The 20002-nt window shown below is 40.4% G+C and overlaps 1 protein-coding gene across 3 annotated transcripts in view; it reads right to left on the bottom strand.

Annotated features, from left to right (window-relative positions):
- The window catches only part of LIMA1 (LIM domain and actin binding 1), a 116252-nt gene that overhangs the window by 25634 nt on the left and 70616 nt on the right, over positions 1–20002 (bottom strand). For all 3 annotated transcript variants that reach the window (XM_053557084.1, XM_053557086.1, XM_053557085.1), the window contains exons 5-7: positions 10210–10294; positions 6991–7139; positions 2873–2980 (exon numbers count right to left, since the gene is read on the bottom strand). In XM_053557084.1, coding sequence (XP_053413059.1) covers positions 2873–2980; positions 6991–7139; positions 10210–10294 — 342 coding nt within the window. The remainder of the gene's footprint in view (positions 1–2872; positions 2981–6990; positions 7140–10209; positions 10295–20002) is intronic.

Raw genomic sequence — 20002 nt, 5'->3', positions numbered from 1 at the left:
TTATTAAGCGTTTCCTGTGAGGTATTAAACTGATCACTTTACTTGCATTATTTCATCTAATGATATGAAATACATTTTTTGAAAGTTATGCATGGCCATAAAAATTCTTCTTGTTAATTAGCAGGTATATCCGTCCTAGGATGTTCTTCTCTCACTCTAATTTGGCCACCTTGAACCTGGAAGGTAAATTTAATGCCAATCATGACATCATTCACATGGCTAACCAGATGACTTCACTGCAGGAACAACCAGGTGGGAGGGAGCACCGAAGAGTCTGTTCAAGCATTTCATTAAAGGAAAACACAAATTAATTCACAAAAGGAAAAAGGGAGAAACAATAACTTGACAAAAGATTCCATTTCAAGCATGTTTATTCTAGCATTAATGTCCTTTACTAACAAGCCAAAGTTCAAAGAACACTTAGGTACTGGTTAATACAAGGTAGGCAAACAGCCAAAGGACATGTTTCTGAAAAAATTTGCAAATTTTAAGGCAGCCAAGGGCTTAGAAACCTGCAGCACACTGAAGAATACATACTATCTTTATACCCTTTCTTTCCCACCCACATGGTGATTCAGTTGCACTAATATCCTCTCGGGGGGTAATTAAAATGTTCTGATCCTCTGGAGTTCAGTTCAGAGTTCTAGTTTCAAATCAGCATGAAGGCAATCAAGAAGAAAACATGAAATTAGACACAGGGACAATCCAAGTATTATTGTCCAGATGATTATTTCCAAAACTATGTTCCTGAGGTAAAGATGGGGGGATTTCAACGCTGGGAATATTTTTCTCTTAAAATTTTTCTTTTATAGTGGCACCTGTAGCTCAGTGGGTAGGGCGCTGGCCACATGCACTGAGGCTGGCGGGTTCAAGCCCAGGCTAGGCCAGCTAGAACAATGACAACTGCAACATAAAAAAAAAAAAAATAGCTAGGTGTTGTGGCGGGTGCCTGTAGTCCCAGCTACTTGGGAGGCTGAGGCAAGAGAATCGCTTAAGCCCAAGAGTTTGAGGTTACTGTGAACTGTGACACCACAGCACTCTACCAAGGGTGACATAGTGAGACCCTGTCTCAAAAAATAAATAAATAAATAAGTAAATAAATAAACATACAATTTATAAGAAAATTAATTGATTGAGACAGGGTCTTGTTCTTTCTTCCAGGGTCTCTACAGGGGAATGATCACAGCTCACTGCAGCCTTCAACTCCTGGCCTCAAATGATCTTCTTGCCTGGGCCTCCCAAATTGCTATTATTACAGGCCTAAGCATGTGACCAGCTACTCAGTAATTCTTTTTGTTTTGGAGTCAAAGTCTCATTCTATTGCTCTGGCTAGAGTACCATGGCATCAGAGCTGACAGCAACCTCAAACTCTTGGGCTTTAGCAATCCTCTTCCCTGTTCTAGTCTATGAATCAAAATTTGTAGCCATCAATCTGAGACCATTTTTCCACATGCCTACTTTGATTCAAGTATGCAGTATATCTCATGAGTTCCTATAATACATAACACTACTTTGTAAAGCCTGTGGTAGTCAAATAAGTTTGCAAACCATTGCTCTTAACTCACTTTAATGATCTCCTCACCTTTTGGAAGCCTGGCATCAAAGGTATCAATAAGTATAACACAAACAATGGCTTTTCTTCTAAGACTGATAACTTTAATAGATTAGACAGCCCTTTCTTCTCATCTCATTTAACATTTAATTAACATATTGACTGAAAGATTAAAAAGACTGAGTAATAGATTGGCAGAGAACATGATAAATTTGATTGACCTAAATACTACTGCTTATTCCAACTAAGCCATTCATCTAAGAATTAATACATACAACACAGATATGATTTGCTTAAAAATCTTTCAGTGGCTTTTCCTTGCTGCACAACTACCTCCAAACTCTTAAGGATGGCATATAAAGCTTTTCTAGACCCTGGGCTCTCCCTCCACCTGCCTCTCACCACTGTCTACATACCCCATATAATATCCAAGAATACCTAAGTAAGCCACCATCTTTAGTTTTCAAACCTTTGTTGTATCTACCTGAATTGCTCTTTTTTTTTTTATTATTCAACTTTCCCCTTATTCTTGGCTTATTTCTACATATTCTTCAAGACTCAGCTCAGATATCACCTTCTTCTAAGGCCCTCTATACCCCTCTCACTGCACCTATCATGCTGCTTTATTATGCTTAGCCAGCCTATTATTTATCTCCCCTCCACTCTGTTTCCTTGTACATAAAGATCACATGGCGTGTCGTGCTACATTTAAGCTTAATGTATTTAAGAATATATAAGTACTCTGAAGATAATATCTCTAATCAAACAGATTAGAGATTTTTTTTTTTTTTATACAGAGCCTCGAGCTGTCGCCCTGGGTAGAGTGTTGTGGCATCACAGCTCACAGCAACCTCCAACTCCTGGACTCAAGTGATTCTCCTGCCTCGGCCTCCCAAGTAGCTGGGACTACAGGCACCCGTCACAACACCCAGCTATTTTTTGGTTGCAGCTGTCATTGTTTGGTGGGCCCAGGTTGGACTTGAACCTGCCAGCTCAAGTGTATGTGGCCGGTGCCTTAGCCGCTTGAGCCACAGGTGACGAGCCAGATTAGAGATTTTTTAAAAATCACTTCAGCTACACACCCTCTGAGTTATCTGCTGAGCAAAAGACTTTTTCCAATAAAGACTCATTATTCAGTGAGCTATAAGTTGAAGAACTCCGCAACCAAAATTATGTGACCTGCAAAAATGACAATCTGTCCTGGCAGCTGTTACCAAATTCCCAGACACCCTACAGCTTAGACTTAGAATTTCTAATTTTAAATATCTAATTTAGAACACATGCTTCCTTGGCAGCTGGTCATCAGACTTTTCAACCTACCTTTTGTCCCTCCTGATGAGAGATGCAGACCTCAGGGCCTGGGGGCACATTCTCCTTTTGCTCCAATTTATGAATTTTGACTTCTCCACTATTAGCTTTCGACTCATTCTACAAAATAAAAATAACTTGTGAATCTTTTTTTTAATTTCTCATCATTCCATTCTCTTCATAGCACATCTATTCAATAAACTTGGAATGTTAAAAAAAAAATTCTGCTAAGAGGCCTCAGGTCAAAACTCAACCCCCTAACTCTCACAAGCAAAACCCATTGACTAGTGAAATGACAAAAGCAGCTTTGTGGACACATGTGTCAGAGTTAAGTATTTGTGTGCGAGTCTAAAACTGGATGCTCATTAGAACACAGACACACAGAAATCACCCCACACAAACACAATGTTCTTGTGATACACTCTTCTAGCAGCAGAGCTTGTGGGAATGCAAAGCTTGTGAGTTTTATCAGAAAAGACCATTCTGGAGCAAGGGAAAGGAGATGCCAAGTGCCAAGAATTAAGAAAATATACTGACCACATATATAAAAATGCCCGGCCTGGAAAGAGAGACAGGGATGATGTATACATTTAAAAACTGAATTTATATTTAATGATACCACAAAACAACCTTTTTTGTGGGACTTTCAAAAACAACTTTTTCCACATACAATTCATAGATTGTACTAAAGACATACCTTATTCCACTTTTCATAACAGAGCCTCAACATAAAAAAGCATGCATTAGTATTGTCATGAGGAATAAATGTAATCACATTCTTTTCCTTGCATAGGACCCTTGGGGCAGAATATTAAAATTAACCCATCAACTAAATATAAGATTAACACAGAAGTAGATGAGTATGATATTTCCTACCTTTAGTCTGCTAGTAATATAGTGATCTAGTACCTTTCAATTTTCTGTGATTCTTAGGCATGGGAGGAAACAAGTAATTTATGGCCACAGGGCCAATGGAGGGAGTAGGAGTGTGGCTGACTCACACAGGTGTGGTATTCCAGATTAAGCCACACAGCTCAGAAGGTACATCTGTGAGGAGGAGCTTGCAGCCAGCACTGTAGGGCACAACAGTACAGCCAAACAGCCTGTTTCTGCCCCATCTCCAGAACCACTGCCAGAGAATATGTGCCTTGTTACGACCATATTCAATAAGGGGCCTGGGAAATTCTTTTGGGATGAGCTAAAAAGTACTTCTTACAAGCATTCCTGAAGACTTTTTAACTCTTAAAATCTCCACAGCAGGGGAACTGTAATTCAGAACTCTGTTAAAAGTTTAAAAAAGTCACTGAACAGGTTTTGCTACTTATGGAGTCACCAGGTCAGAATGTTTACAGAAGGGGATGGAACAGCAGGAAGATCCTGTAACAAGAGGCAATTAAGCTTTGCAGAGCACCTATTTGTTGATCTACTGAACTGCCTGCTAACAGAAGTGTAAATTTGCTCATTTTTTACACTATGGTTAATAATCAGCCTGTGATGTTTCACTTTGCTATTGATTTACACCAATCATCTCTTCAGTAAAAAATCAAGATGAAATTACTCATTGCCCAGCAAATAAGTTTATCAATACTATTGGAGAATTACATCAGGGGGAAAGAATTTAACTTCTGGAATACATGTTATAATTTCCTTTTTTTTTTTTTTTTGAGATAGTCTCAAGCTGATGCCCTGGGTGAGTGCCATAGTGTCAAAGCTCACAGCAACCTCAAACTCTTGGACTTAAGCGATTCTCTTGCCTCAGCCTCCCAAGTAGCTGGGACTATAGGCGCCCGCCACAACGCCCAGCTACTCTTACCTCAGTTTTTCTATTTTTAGTAGAGATGGGATCTCGCTTTTGCTGGGGCTGGTCTCGAACTTGTGAGCTCAAGCAGTCCTCCTGCCTTGGCCTCCCAGACTGCTTGGACTACAGGCATGAGCCACCTCACTTGGCCACATGTTATAAAACAAATTATGTTTTTGTTGCAGTTGTCATTTGTTTAGCAGGCCCAGGCCGAGTTCTAACTTGCCGGCCTCGGTGTATGTGGCTGGCGCCCTACCGACTGAGCTACAGTCACCACCACACGTTATAAGTTCTAATACACACCAGTTTCAGTCTGCCTAGGAACATGTAAAGTTCTTCTAACTTTGTTAAAAAAGTAGCATATCAAGTGATTAATGATTTGTAATTTGAAATCTTAGATGGTTTCAAAGATACATTGTTTGAAAGATACACATACTAGGTGGTGCCTGTGGCTCAGTGGGTAGGGCACTGGCCCCAATACTAAGGGTGGCAGGTTCGAATCTTGTCCCAGCCAAACTGCAACAAAAAATAGCCAGGCGTCGTGGTGGGCGCCTGTAGTCCCAGCTACTTGGGAGGCTGAAGCAAAAGAATTGCCTAAGCCCAAGAGCTGGAGGTTGCTGTGAGCTGTGTTGTCATGGCACTCTAATGAGGGCGACAAAGTGAGACTCTGTCTCTTAAAAAAAAAAAAAGAAGAAAGATACATATACACGTGTGTATATATGAATAAGTGGCATTTAAAACGTAACTAAAAAACGTAACTTCTGGGGTAAGAGTTCTGTAGTATAAGCTTGTCTGTTAAGTGCAGGACAATGTAAAATGAAAAGACCCTTCTTTTAATTAGAATATCACATTTTTGTGCTTACTGAGCATGTCATCTTCTTGTCATTTCTCCCCTTTTTTCTTATCTACTATTCTACTTCTTTAGAAACTCATTTCATCACAGGATTAAAGATTAAATAGACTATATATTATATAATTCCTTTACATGAAATGTCCAGAATAGGCAATATATAAAGACAGCAGATCAGCAGTTTCAAGGGGGCATTGGAGTGATCACAAAAGTGTGGGGCTTCATTTCAGTGTGGTTGAAAGGCTCTGGAATTAGACAATGGTAATGGGTTGTACAGCCTTGTGAATGTACTACAAATCATAGAATTGTATATTCTAAAATGGTAATATCTATTATGTGAATTATATCTCAATAAAAAATTGCAAAAAATATTCCGACATTAATGTTGAAAGCATCTCATATTTCTCTCCAATATTCTTCCTTTCCCCACAAAAAGCAAGATAAAATAAGTGTTCTGGGGCGGCGCCTGTGGCTCAGTCGGTAAGGCGCTGGCCCCATATACTGAGGGTGCAGGTTCAAACCCGGCCCCGGCCAAACTGCAACCAAAAAATAGCTGGGTGTTGTGGCAGGCGCCTGTAGTCCCAGCTACTCAGGAGGCTGAGGCAAGAGAATCGCTTAAGCCCCGGAGTTGGAGGTTGCTGTGAGCTGTGTGAGGCCACGGCACTCTACCGAGGGCCATAAAGTAAGACTCTGTCTCTACAAAAAAAATAAAAAAATAAATAAAAAATAAAAATAAATTAAAAAAATTAAATAAGTGTTCTGTTACAACTAATAAAATATCAGTTCTTTTTTTTTTTTGTCAATTAATCTGGTATTTATTTATTCATTGAGCATTCTGTGAGGCTTGGTGATCTTGTTGTAATCCCAGGTGAACATGGCTTCTTTCTTCATAGGATTTACCATCTGGGCCGCTCGACATGGCTTTTATTGTTCCTGATGTTAGTGCATGTTCCCTTTTTACAATAAACTCATGACCGTCAGAAGATATCAATTTGACATACATGGCGTCAGGGCCTCCACAGCCACCATAGGTTTTCTCTTCTCCATCTATAACGTTCTCAGTAAATTTTACGTTGCTTCCCCGGGAACTTTAGTAATTTCTCGTTAGCCCCGCAGCCACAGCCCCTACCCCAGGGCCGCTCCCCCACCCCCAGCTGCCTGCCCCACAACTAATAAAATACCAGTTCTTTAACAATAACAAAAAAGATTAAGTAGAAGAGCTAGGAAAACTCTCAATGATATGATTGGCTGGTAAAAAAAAAAAAAAAGTGGGTTGGAAATGAAGACCAGGAAAGCAAAGTCAGGATTAGACCACAGTAGGGATTACAAATGAAGCAAGGGTAGGATTTAGTTGAAAAGAGAATGACAAGGGGACTAGGGAAAGGGTCTGGGTTCCGACACAAAGGTCTGGGTGACTTTTCCTAGTCCTACTACTCAATGACCATTAGTTGGATGAGTGAACGAAGGATGAGGAACACATACTGCATAGCTGGTTGAAGTGCTTTGTTTGGACACAGCTGCCTGGTACTTGGCCATTCGATCCTTTATGGAAGTTTCTGAGAGGCGTGGGAGTTCCAGATTTCGCCTACTTTCATTTTTCTCCAAGTTGAATGATGAAGATGATAACTGTCCTAGAAGCATCCAAATAACATGTTTTATTAGAAGATAAAATGTGACTCAAATGACTTCAAAATTCTAAATTTTGGGCTATTATAATCTAATGGCCAATTTCTTCTATTACAAGTACAAAGAAGGAAATCAGGAATATAATCAGCATTTATAAAGTAATATTCACTCTCTTTCCTAACATTAAAAGGAGAATCCTTACCATAATTGATCACTGCATATTTTAGAACTTAATGTTGTTTTAATTTGCATTTCTTTGATTACTAGAAGGCTCATAATTTTCCTGTGTTCACTCATGTTTTCTTTTGTGAAATGCTTTTATATTCTCACTTCATAATTCCATACGCTCAAGTTAATATATGATAGCCAATCTGATTTTTTTTTTTTTTTGACAAAGTCTTACTATGTCATCCTTGGTAGAGTGCCATGGCTTCAAAGCTCTCAAACTCTGGGGCTTAAGTGATTCTCTTGCCCCAGCCTCCCAAGTAGCTGGGACTACAGGTGCCCACCACAATGCTCAGCTATTTTTGGTTACTTTTGTCAGTATTGTTTAGCTGGCCTGAGCTGAGTTCGAACCCACCGGCCTCGGTGTATGTGGCTGAGGCCATAACCACTACGCTATGGGCGCTGAGCCCAATCTGTTTTTTTTTTTTTTTTTTTTCATTTTTAAAACAGTCATTGCTTATTAACTGAAAAGACTGTAAAAATAATCATAGTAGACACCTTATTCATTCTTTATTTTTATCATTTTTTTTTTTAATAAACCAGGTCTTGCTCTGTCTCCCGGGCGGGGTTGGAATACAGTGGCCTGATCATAGGTCTCTGTAACTTCTAATTCTTGGGCTCAAGGAGATCTTCCTACCTCAGCCTGCCAAGTAGCTGAGACCATAGGCACACACAACTATGCTTGGTCTTGCTATTTTACCCAGGCTGGTCTTGAACTGCTGGGTTCAAGTGATCCTCCCATCTTTGACCCCCCCCCCCCAAAGTGCTGGGATTACTGGTGTGAGTCACTGCACCTGGCTAGTTCCCCCTTCTAATAAGCCTGTTGATCTGGTCTCTGTTGTCAGCATTTCCACCCTCTACAAAATGATGGTCTTTTTCTTCATTCCACCTTGAGACGAAGACAAATTTGAAGGATCATGGGAAGTTGCCTGCTTCTTTGAAGCATTTTTCAACAGTATAGATCTCATGAATCAGAACCTTCATGCAGATAATGCCCTATTTACCAAGAAATCAGGCATTTAAAGTGTCATCTGTCAAGGCAATTTGCTTCTTATTGATTTTGCCAAAACCATGCTTATAGATTCGTTATTTACTGATTTTAGGTTCGAGTACCCACATGCAATATGTGGTTCTACCATTGTCAGCATATTAACTGAAGCCTTGTTGAGCTTAACAAAGTTTCTGTTGAAGATTTTAGTGAAGAAGAAGCTGTGACACCTTTCTGACCTCTGGGCTCACCCCACTGATGCTTGTGATCCAGATGACAAATGCCAATTTGGGTTCTGTAGGTACACAGGAATACCAGCTTTTTTTTTGCCATCCTAGCCATCTGAACCAAAGTTCCGGGTTGGGCCTGGTGGCTCATGCTTGCAAGCCTAGCACTCTGGCAGGCAGAGGCAGGTGGACTGCTTGAGCTCAAGAATTAAGAGACCAGCCTGAGCAAGAGCAAGAGCCCATCTCTACTAAAAATAGAAAGGAAAAAAAAAAAAAAAACCTAGCTGGGCATTATAGTGGCTGCCTGTAGTACCAGCTATTCAGGAGGCTGAGGTAAGAGGATTGCTCAAGCCCAAGAGTTGGAGGTTGCTGTGTGCTGACACCACGGCACTCTATCCAGGGCTACAGAGTGAGATTCTGTCTTAAAACAAGCAAATAGGCCAGGATCAGAGGCTCATGCCTGTCATTCTAGCACTCTGGGAGGCCAAGGTGGGTGGATTGTCTGAGCTCACAGGTTCGAGACCAGCCTGAGCTAGAGCGAGACCCCCGTCTCTAAAAATAGCCGGACATTGCGGTGGGCACCTGTAGTCCCAGCTACTTGGGAGGTTGAGGCAAGAGAATCACTTGAGCCCAAGAGTTTGAGGTTGCTGTGAGCTGTGACACCATGGTACTCTACCGAGAGCCACAAAGTGAGACTCTGTCTCAAAAAAACAACCAAACAAACAAAAAATGAACCACAGGGTCCAGCATGGTATTTCATGCCTGTAATCCTAGCACTCTGGGAGGAAGAGGTTGGTGGATTGCTTAAACTCAGGAATTAAAGACCAGCCTGAGCCAGAGCGAGACCTGGTCTCTAAAAATAACTGGGCATTGGGCAGGCGCCTGTAGTCTGAGCTACTTAGGAGACTGAGGCCAGAAGATCGCTTGAGTCCAAGAGTTTGAGGTTGCTGTGAGCTATGATGCCATGGCACTCTACTAGGGCAACAAAGTGAGACTCTGTCTCAAACAACCCCCCCCAAAAAAAAACCCCAAACCCTCAATTCTGTATGTCTGCCTATATTCCTTGTTATAGTGCTTAGTTTTTTCACAGGTAAGCTTCCTCCTTGTCTTTCAGGCAAACTTCTTTCTTAGGCCCTAGATCTTCAACTGTGTCAAATTCCTTCACTTTTTCTTAATAGTTTCCAGCACAGCAGAAAACTTTTACTTCTCTTCTCACAGACCTTCTTTTTCTTCTCTTAGACACCCTCATCAAACTAGCCAGAAAAGAACCAGTTAACTGGTTAAAAAGAACCAGTTAGATAGGCTGTGTCTCCTCCTCAGTGGGAGACATAGCCTATCAAAGCTTTCAAACCCTAAGTGACCGTGGAGCCAAAATGGACTGTAGCACTTCACCTGTAAGCCCTCAAAGGTATCCTTTGGTCACCACAGGCTGCCACTGACAAGAATACATTAAAAATACAAGAAATGCCATTTACAGAGAGCAATGAGATTTGAGAATGACTTGTATCTAACAGACAGACCTCCTTTTTAATTTGTGACACCCTTCCTTTAAAAGCATTGGCTTTGAGTCCAAAAGGAGTTGCTAGTAATGAGTACTTCCTAGAGGACTTCACATACATAGAATTCCCTGCTTACCTGGGCCTATTTCCAAGTCATCCAGAGAATAGTTATTTTCAGAGATCCTTCTTCCACCTGCACTTCGGCTTTGCACCCGAAGAATCTGTTTAGAAAACAAAACCCAACAATAAGCTTTGCAGAGCAGACAGGAGATCTTGATGCAATGTTCAAAAAGGAGGCTTGCAAATCTCCTTTATAAATAGAATCCAACAGAGGCTCAGCACTCATAGCACAGTGGTTATGGTGCTGGCCACATTCACTGAGGCTGGTGGGTTCGAACCTGGCCCAGGCCAGCTAAACAACATTAACAACTGCAACAAAGAAATAGCTGGGCATTGTGGCAGGCACCTGTAGTCTCAGCTTCTTGGGAGGCTGAGGCAAGAAAATTGCTTAAGCTCCCAAAAGTTTGAGGTTGCTGTGAGCTATGATGCCATAGCACTCTACTTGAGGGCAACATAGTAAAACTCTGTCTCAAAAGAAAAAAAAAATCCAAAAGAGATTTAGATTTTTTTTTTCTTTTTTTGTGAGACAGAGTCTCAAGCTGTTGCCCTGGGTAGAATGCCATGACGTCACAGCTCACAGCAACCTCAAACTCTTGGGCATAAGCAATTATCTTGCCTCAGCCCCCCAAGTAGCTGGGACTACAGGTGCCCGCCACAACACCCAGCTATTTTTGTTGTTGTTGCAGTTGTCATTGTTGTTTTAACACTCCAGCCTCGGTGTATGTGGCCAGAGCCTCACCCACTGAGCTACAGAAGCCACCATGAGAAGAGATTAGATTTTAGATTTGTTTTTATATTCCACAGAAATTTACAAATTATAATATCAAACACTACATATTCACAGATGCCCAGGGAAAAATAAGTAACTCAATATACCTAATGCTTTCTGCTAATGATCACTGCCTAGACAGCAAACTTTGTAATTTAAACAGTCATCAGAGGGGAATCCTCATATCCCAGATGACAGTGGAATGTTCTTCCCAACTGCCAAGTCCTGATGGCAGTATCTGCTGTTTCCTTTTCCGTCCAACTCTATTCCTGCTGCAAAGTTAGCGTTGCTACAGATTTACATTCTGTCAAAGGTAAAATTCAAGTGCAATTCCAAAAGTCTGTGTTACCCGTTGCAGCCTGCAGAGAGCTCAGTTGTCTGTTTAGTTGTAGGTCCATATCCCTTGTGGGCTTGTAGGAAGTCTTTGCACTGGTGTTACTGGAAGTCTGACAATTTAGAACCAGAACACATGTCCTGCCAGGTCAGGAGCTTTCTTTGTTTTTAGATGCATAAAATTTACCATCTTTGCTAGCTTTTTATTTAAATACCTAGGTTAACTAAAATAAGGGCCTGTGGTTTTTTAAAAGACTTTTGATCCACAGAGGTATCAATAGTCTGAATGATTTTCTTTCAAGCACTAAAAAAGTGAATGGGCAAAGGTATGTGGTTAAGAGAAAAATAAGAAGAGAGAACTGTCTGAAATTCGTTATACTTGACTGTGGTTCTGAAGAGAAATACAGCTCTAAGATAAAACAGTTTGTAATGAAATCCCGGGTAAAGCACTGAGCATTACTTTCAATACTTCCACTTCCAGACCACTCAAACATTAAGAATAATAAGATCTCAGAAGTATTTAAAGTGAATTTCATGATCCACATTTTACAAGTGGTAATCTGAAGGATAAGGAGAAGTTTCCTTCAGTTTTTCTCAGTAAAGTATAGGAGGACAAAACACACACACAACAGGAGTTCCTATCCCCAAAATACTCTTCTGTAACAGGCTTTAATCGTATTTCAGTTCTTTTTACTCAGACACTGAGTGAGCCTTAATCAACATGTTAAGGAAACAGAAGAAGACAAGACACACTCACGCTTTCTGGAATTTCCTAAGGCTTGACCCTACCACACCCCACGAGGCCTCCTTCCTGTCAGCTGACTGTAACTCTCACTAGTATGATGCCTCTTAAATATTTTCTGTGAATCTACAAATCAATTGCACCAAGTACCAATAAGAGGGTAAGAGTTTGGGGCGTTTAATCAGTAGTCTGCAGAATTTCTTTTTTCTGTAATTTTGCAATAAATTAAGGTAGGTTCTAAATAACAAAGCAAGATTTCCTGTTCCCTCTACCCCTATTTTTAGGAAAAAGTCTCTTTAAAGGCTAATTCTTGAGGCTGGGCACTGTGGCTAGTGCCTGTAATCCTAGCACTCCGGGAGGCTGAGGCAGGTGGATTATCTGAGTTTACAGGTTGGAGACCAACCTGAGCAAGATTGAGACCCTGTCTCTAAAAATAGCCAGGCATTGTGGCGGGTGCCTGTAGTCCCCACTACTTGGGAGGCTGAGGCAAGAGGATCACTTGAGCCCAAGAGTTTGAGGTTGCTATGAGCTGTGATGCCACAGCACTCAACCAAGGGTAAGAAAGACTCTGTCTCAAAAAATAAATAAATAAACAAATAAGTAAATAAATAAAGGCTGATTCTCAACACTTACTGAGAATCTCTTATCTTACTCAGCCATTTCCTTCAACCTTTCAACTTTGACTTTCTTTTAGACAAGCAGTTCTCAACTTGTGGGTCTCAACCCCTTTGTAACAATGAGAATACATCACGACATTAGGAAGGTTGAGAACCACTGCTTTAGACTCTTGCATCCTTCCAAAGTTAAAGATGGAGAAGTGTGGCTTTTAGGGGAAACTGGAACTTTGCTGAACCTTGCATGGGCATCACGGGGTATAGATAAAACCTAGATTTCATTTCTCAAAGTATTAAAGATAAAATTTCCTTTTTCAGGAAAAAGGAAAAAATAGAGTTCATTTAAGTAAAACAATACACACAGAAAGAGCACTAATCTCCAGGTGGCAGGATTTCTCCACATTTTCTGTATTTCTAAGCATTCTACAAAAATTATATGTTAGTCTTACAGTTAAGACTAACATAAATAAAAGAAAACGAAGGAGAAATAATATTTTATATCTATCAAAATAAATAGATAAAAGTAATAAAAACCAAATGCCGATGAAGCTTAAGAAATATGTCCCTAGATCATGCTAAGTGGTGTTAAAAATAGTACTATCTTTAAGAACAGACTGAAAATATGTAAGAATAAATAAGTAAATTATAGCTTTTGATGTAAGAAGAACATTTAATGAATTAATCTTTTTTTCCCCATACTGCCACACTCAAATTAGATTTTTTTCTTTTTTTTGAGACAGAGTCTTAAGCTATCAAGTGCAATGGGATCATAGCTCACAGACCTCCAACTCTTGGGCTCAAGCAATCCTCTTGCCTCAGTTTTTCTATTTTTTGTAGAGATCGGGGTCTCGATTTTTGCTCAGGCTGGTCTTGAACTCGTGAGCTCAAGCAATCCACTCACCTCAGACTCCCAGAGTGTTAGGATTACAGTAGTGAGCCACCACATCTGGCTCCTCAAATTAAATCTTTTGACCATGATAATATCATTTTGGTAATGCCGTCCTAAAAAAATAAAAACATTTCTGCCAAAATGGTTAGAGCTTTTCTATTATGCTAGAAAAATCTAAATGGTATAATGAACTATATTGTCATAAAAGAATAACTACATGAACTAGGAAGATATATAGGAAGGTCTATATGAAAAAGCCCAAACAAAAAATAAAAATATTCTTTATTTTTTGAGATCATTTTGTTTGTTGCACAGGCTGGTGCAGTGAGCTTTGATGCCACGTCACTCTACCCAGGGTGAAAGCTTGAGGCTCTGTCTCCAAAAAAATAAAAGTTAAAATTAAGGAAAAAAATTTTAAAAATAAAAAATAAAGAAAACAAAACAGAGGCTGGGCGCAGTGGCTCACGTCTATAATCCTAGCACTGTGGGAAGCCAAGGTGGGAGGATCCCTTGGACTCAGGAGTTCAAGACCAGTCTGAGCAACACTGAGACTTGATCTCTACTAAAAATAAAAAAATTAGCTGGGCATTGTGTCAGGCCCAGCCAATTGGGAGGTTGAAGAAGGAAGATCTCTTGAACCCAGGAGTTTCAGGTTATTGTGAGCTATGATGCCAAGGCACTCTATCCAGGGCAATAGAGTGAGACTCTGTCTCAAAAAAAAAAAAAAAACCTCAAGGAACATACAGTGATCAAAACCATGTAAAAACTATTTATGTAATAATAAGGCCCAAAAAGGATCAAGAGTCTTGTGCACAATTAGAAAGTCACTCTTCTTTTTTTTCCTGGCTTACTTGGCCTTTACTTCTCTTCTACTGAAAGGATAAGAAAAAGCTCTCTCTGTGTGTGTGTTGCTCAGACAACTATTTAATTTACGTGATAAGAATAGAAAAAAAAAAGTTCCAAGCCTTCAAGCTTCTAACTTTAAAGTTCTACAAATTTCTTACATTCCAATGTATTTATTCTGTTCACTGCCCTGATGCTTTTCAGTTAGGCATAAAATGTGGGAAGCTGGAAAGTTAATGTCTTTGAGAATACAGCTGGTGATGTGTATTCTTTTTTTGGTGGGGGGAGAGTCTCACTTTGTCACCCTTGGTAGAGTGCAGTGACATCATAGCTCACAGCAACCTCAAACTCCTGGGCTCAAGTGATTCTTTTGCCTCAGCCTCCCAAGTAGCTGGGACTACAGGAACCTGCCACAATGCCTGGCTATTTTTCAAGACAAAGTCTTGCTCTGGCTCAGGCTGGTCTTGAACCCATAAACTCAGGCAATACACCGGCCTAAACCTCCCAAGTGTTGGGATTATAGGCGTGAGCCACCTACCACACCCACCTGGTGATGTGTTTTCAATTTTTCCCAGTTTCCTTAGATTTCAAAAATATGTAGGGCCAGTCCAGTTGTTTCTATCCAATAAACAGTTATGTTAATATCCACGCAGATAGTGTTAAATGGTAGAAGGAGCACTAAATTACAGTCCTGTTTTGATTTAATTAGCCACATGACACTGGGCATATTGGCATATCAATTACTTCTCTGACCTCATATGTTTCCATCTGTTAAAATGGGATTGTAATATCCTGACTGAGAACAGTGAGCTGGATTAAATAACTTCTCTAAATCCCTTATGGGATCTATATGTTAACCATTTGATGGGGGGTACCCACTCATTGTAACTCACAAATGAATTAGAAAGCTAGAGGAAATCACTCTTTAATATATTCGTTTGGATATATACCTATGTTTTCTTATTCAGGAATAGAATAGCAGGAAGACAGAGGTAGTGATATTTGAGGGCAGATGAAATCCTTCTGGTCCCCACAAACACTAATATAGCCAATGTTGCTTAAATGTTCCAATCCTTTGCCATTGCTTTTCAATATGTTTTATTATAATGAAACTGTCTCAAGACAAAGTAGTTTATTGGTTTGAAGGTAAGCAGAGAAGAAATGAATGGTCTCTCGTTGGCACATCAAAGACAGCCACTCAGGGTAAGAAACAGTGAAAAAGATCAGAATTTTGTGATTGGCATCTTTATATCTGGATCTATTATCATCATATCACAAACACCAAAGAATCACTCAGAGCCACTATTGAGAGAAATCAGTCAAAATAACACTGAGAGCAATTTATTTACATTTCTGAAATTACAGAAAACCTATAAACTATAGGCGAATATAATAAATCAGCAAAAAATTAGTTTTAATAACATAACATGAAGGCTTGTTGCCTGTAGCACAGTGGTTACAGTGCCAGCCACATATACTGAGGCTGGAGGGTTCAAACCCTGCCCAGGCCTGCTAAACAACAAATGACAACTGTAATAAAAAAAATAGCCAAGTATTGTAGTCCTAGCTACTTGGGAGGCTGAGGGCTGAGGCAAGAGAATCGCATAAGCCAAAGAGTTTGAGGTTGCTGTGAGCGTGACTCCACAGCACTCTACCTAGGGCAGCATAAAAAAAAAAAAGATTTATGATTCACTGATAGGCAAATTAAAAATATACTCTCCTACTTCAGGGTGATTGGGTTAGATTCCAGTGATGTTGACAGTTATTCAAATCCCTTTCCTCTCAAAGCTCATCTTAAAATTAAGACTGAAGCAAATCAAAACCACTCTAAGACATCACCTAACCCCAGCAAGATTAGCCTACATCACAAGTCCCCAAACACCAGATGCTGGTGTGGATGTGGAGAGATGGGAATACTTCTACAGTGTTGGTGGGATTGAAAACTAATACAGCCCTTTTGGGGAGAAGTAAGGAGAATACTCAAAAATCTAAACGTAGAACTTCCTTTTGACCCTGCAATCCCATTCCTAGGTATCTACCCAGAAGAACATAAATCATTTAACCACAAAGACATTTGCACTCAAACGTTTATTGCTGCTCAATTCCCAATAGCCAAGTCGTGGAAGCAACCTAAGTGCCCATCAACCCATGAATGGATCGACAAACTGTGGTATATGTATACCATGGAATATTATGCAGCCATTAAAAAGATAGACACTTTACATCTTTTACATTTACCTGGATGGAGTTGAAATACATTCTTTTTTTTTTTTTTTTTTTGTAGAGACAGAGTCTCACTTTATTGCCCACAGTAGAGTGCTGTGGTGTCACACAGCTCACAGCAACCTCCAACTCCTGGGCTTAGGCAATTCTCTTGCCTCAGCCTCCTGAGTAGCTGGGACTACAGGTGCCTACCACAACGCCTAGCTATTTTTTTGTTGCAGTTGGTCGGGGCCAGGTTCAAACTTGCCACCCTTGGTATATGGGGCCGGCACCCTACCCACTGAGCCACAGGCACCGCCCTGAAACACATTCTTCTTAGTAAAGTATCACAAGAATGGAAAGATGAATATCTAAAGTATTCCATATTAATATGAAATCAATATATAAACAATTACATGTTCTTAAGAACAATAAAACACTATTATAGTCCAGTTTGGGGGTAGAGGGAAGCAGGAGGGAGCAAAAGGGAGGATGTACAGCAGAAAAAAGGAGGGCATGAGGTGGGATCTCATCTAACGTGCACATTATGAGGGTGTATAACACACCCCCCAGGTAAGGGGCTCTTCTACAAATGAAACTTGGCCCTGGAAGTAAGAACAATGCAACCTAAATATTGTACCCTTATATTAATTTGAATAAGTTTAAAAAAAAAAAACAGTAGAAATTAAAAAATAAATATGAAAAAAAATAAATTTATGTCTTGGCCCCTGTAGCTCAGCGGTTAGGTCACTGGCCACATATACTGGTGCTGGCAGGTTCAAACCCAGCTCGGGCCTGCTAAACAACAATGACAATTACAACAAAAAAATTAGCTGGGCGTTGTGGTGGGCGCCTGTAGTACCAGCTACTTGGGAGGCTGAGGCAAGAGAATTGCTTAAGCCCAAGAGTTTGAGGTTGAGGTGAGCTGTGACACCATGGTACTATACTGAGGGCAACATAGTGAGACTCTGTCTCAAAAAAAAAAAAATAAACAAATAAATAAAAATAAGAAAAATAAAATTATATAATGAATATCAATTATGAGCATTCCTTCAATTATACATTCTTCTTAGGATATAATTTTAACTAATGACATTATGAAAGCAGACAAAAGTGTTATTGTGATAACATTAAGTAGATAAGGGAACATATAGCAATTACTAACTAAGAGAGGGCAAGATAAAATGTTATGGACAGGCTCGGTGCCTATAGCTCAGCAGCTAGGGCGCCAGCCACATACACAGGAGCTGGCAGGTTCAAATCCAGGCTGGGCCTGCCAAACAACAATGATAACTACTACCAAAAAATAGCCGGGTGTTGTGGTGGGTGCCTGTAGTCCTAGCTACTTGGGAGGCTGAGGCAAGAAAATGGCTTAAATCCAAAAGTTTGAGGTTGCTGTGAGCTGTGACGTCACAGCACTCTACCCAGAGTGATAGCTTGAGACTCTGTCTCATAAAAAATAAAAAAAAAAACTTATGGATAATTTTTGCAATCTGAGGATTCCCTATGGACACCTACTCATTCATCAAGAGGGCATATAAATATTACTTGTTGGTTGCAGATTACAGACTGGTTGGCTAGGGATAAAATACTTGACACAGATCATACTTTAGCTTGGTTGCCTCATTTTCTTAAAACAGTCGCATATCATTGGGGGAGAGGGTCAGGGATGGTTTGGTTTTGCATGTCCGTGACCACCCCCCAACTGGTTTCTGACTGTTTTAAGGATTCCTTCTATTATGTTAACACACATACACTGCTATGTACCAATGTTATGTAAAACGAAATAAAATACCAAGTGTCACTTCCAGGAACTTACAAGAAGAAAAACCACAATAACGTAGGATAAAGTGATTCTTTTGCTGGCATTTGATACTATTCATACATAGCATGATCCTGGTGATAAAAAGAAAGAGCAATTCTGAGGGAAGTTGATGGACTGGGAGTCTAAGGGGAGAAAAGTAAGAAACAAGTGAAAAGGGGGATGGGACAAGGGAGATTTCCTTCATTATTTTATCTTAGGGTTCTTTTGTTTTTTTGAGACAGGCTTTTACTCTGTTGGTTGGGCTAGAATGCAGTGATCACCATAGCTTGCTGCAACCTCAACTTCCAGGGCTCACATGATCCCCTCACCTTAGCCTCTCAAAGTGCTGGGACTTCAGGTGTGAGCCACCACTCCTGGCCTGTTATTTTAGGTACTTTTACTTTAGCTGACTGTATGTTTTACCTTTTTTTTTTTTCTTTTTTTTGAGAAGACAGAGTCTCAAGCTGTTGCCCTGGGTAGAGTGCTGTGCCATCATAGCTCACAGCAACCTCCAACTCGGGGTGTCAAGTGATCCTCTTGCCTCAGTTTTTCTATTTTTAGTAGAGACAGGATCTTTCTTTTGCTCAGGCTATTCTCCAAATCGTGAGCTCAAGTTATCCCCCTGCCTTGGCCTCCCAGAGTGCCAGGATTACAGGTGTGAGCCACTGTGCCCAGCCCTCTGTTTTACCTTTTTTTTGTTTGTTTGTTTGTTTGTTTTGTTTTACCTTTCTAATAGAAATAAGTTAAAACCAGGTGGCACCTGTTGCTCAGTGGGAAGGGTGCCGGCCCCATATACGGAGGGTGGCGGGTTCGAACCTAGCCCTGACCAAACTGCAACAAAAAAATAGCCAGGCGTTGTATGGGCACCTGTAATCCCAGCTACTCGGGAGGCTAAGGCAAGAGTATCGCCTAAGCCCAGGAGCTAGAGGCTGCTGTGAGCTGTGATGCTACAGCACTCTACTGGAGGCGACAGAGTGAGACTCTGCCTCAAAAAAAAAAGAAAAAAGTTATGAACCAAACAGAAAGAACTCAGGCTTAAGAAGCCTTTCCCATTTCCCCTTCATTGCCTGGCACATTCCTGGGGACAGAAAAGAAGGTATTTAATTTTTGACTGATTGCATCCTGGTCTCTAAAGATTATAGATACAAATGTCCACATGAGCATAACTGAACATGGGTTATAACCCATTGATCAGCTATCTTTTTTTTTTTTTAGACAGAGTCTCACTATGTTGCCCTCAGTAGAGTGCCATAATGTCAAAGCTCACAGCAACCTCCAACTCTTGGACTTAAGTGATTCTCTTGCCTCAGCCCCCCAAGTAGCTGGGACTACAGGCGCCCGCCACAACATGTAGCTATTTTTTGGTTGTAGTTGTCATTGTTTGGCAGGCCCTGGCCGGGTTTGAACCCGTCAGCCCTGGTGTCTGTGGTCAGCACCCTAGGTGCTGAGCCAATATCAGCTAACTTTTTCATAAAAGGATGCCCAGAATGGTTACCTTAGTTGCCTAAAATCCAGATCAAAATACACATGAAACTAGGAATCCTAAACCGCATTCAATTTATGTCACTGTGGCATTGCTTTTTCCTGGTAATGATGAGAATTTGGTTACATTA

Source organism: Nycticebus coucang, chromosome 12 (genome assembly GCF_027406575.1).
Source record: "Nycticebus coucang isolate mNycCou1 chromosome 12, mNycCou1.pri, whole genome shotgun sequence".
NCBI classification, from domain to species: domain Eukaryota; kingdom Metazoa; phylum Chordata; class Mammalia; order Primates; family Lorisidae; genus Nycticebus; species Nycticebus coucang.
This window is presented reverse-complemented; position numbering and strand designations above follow the sequence as displayed.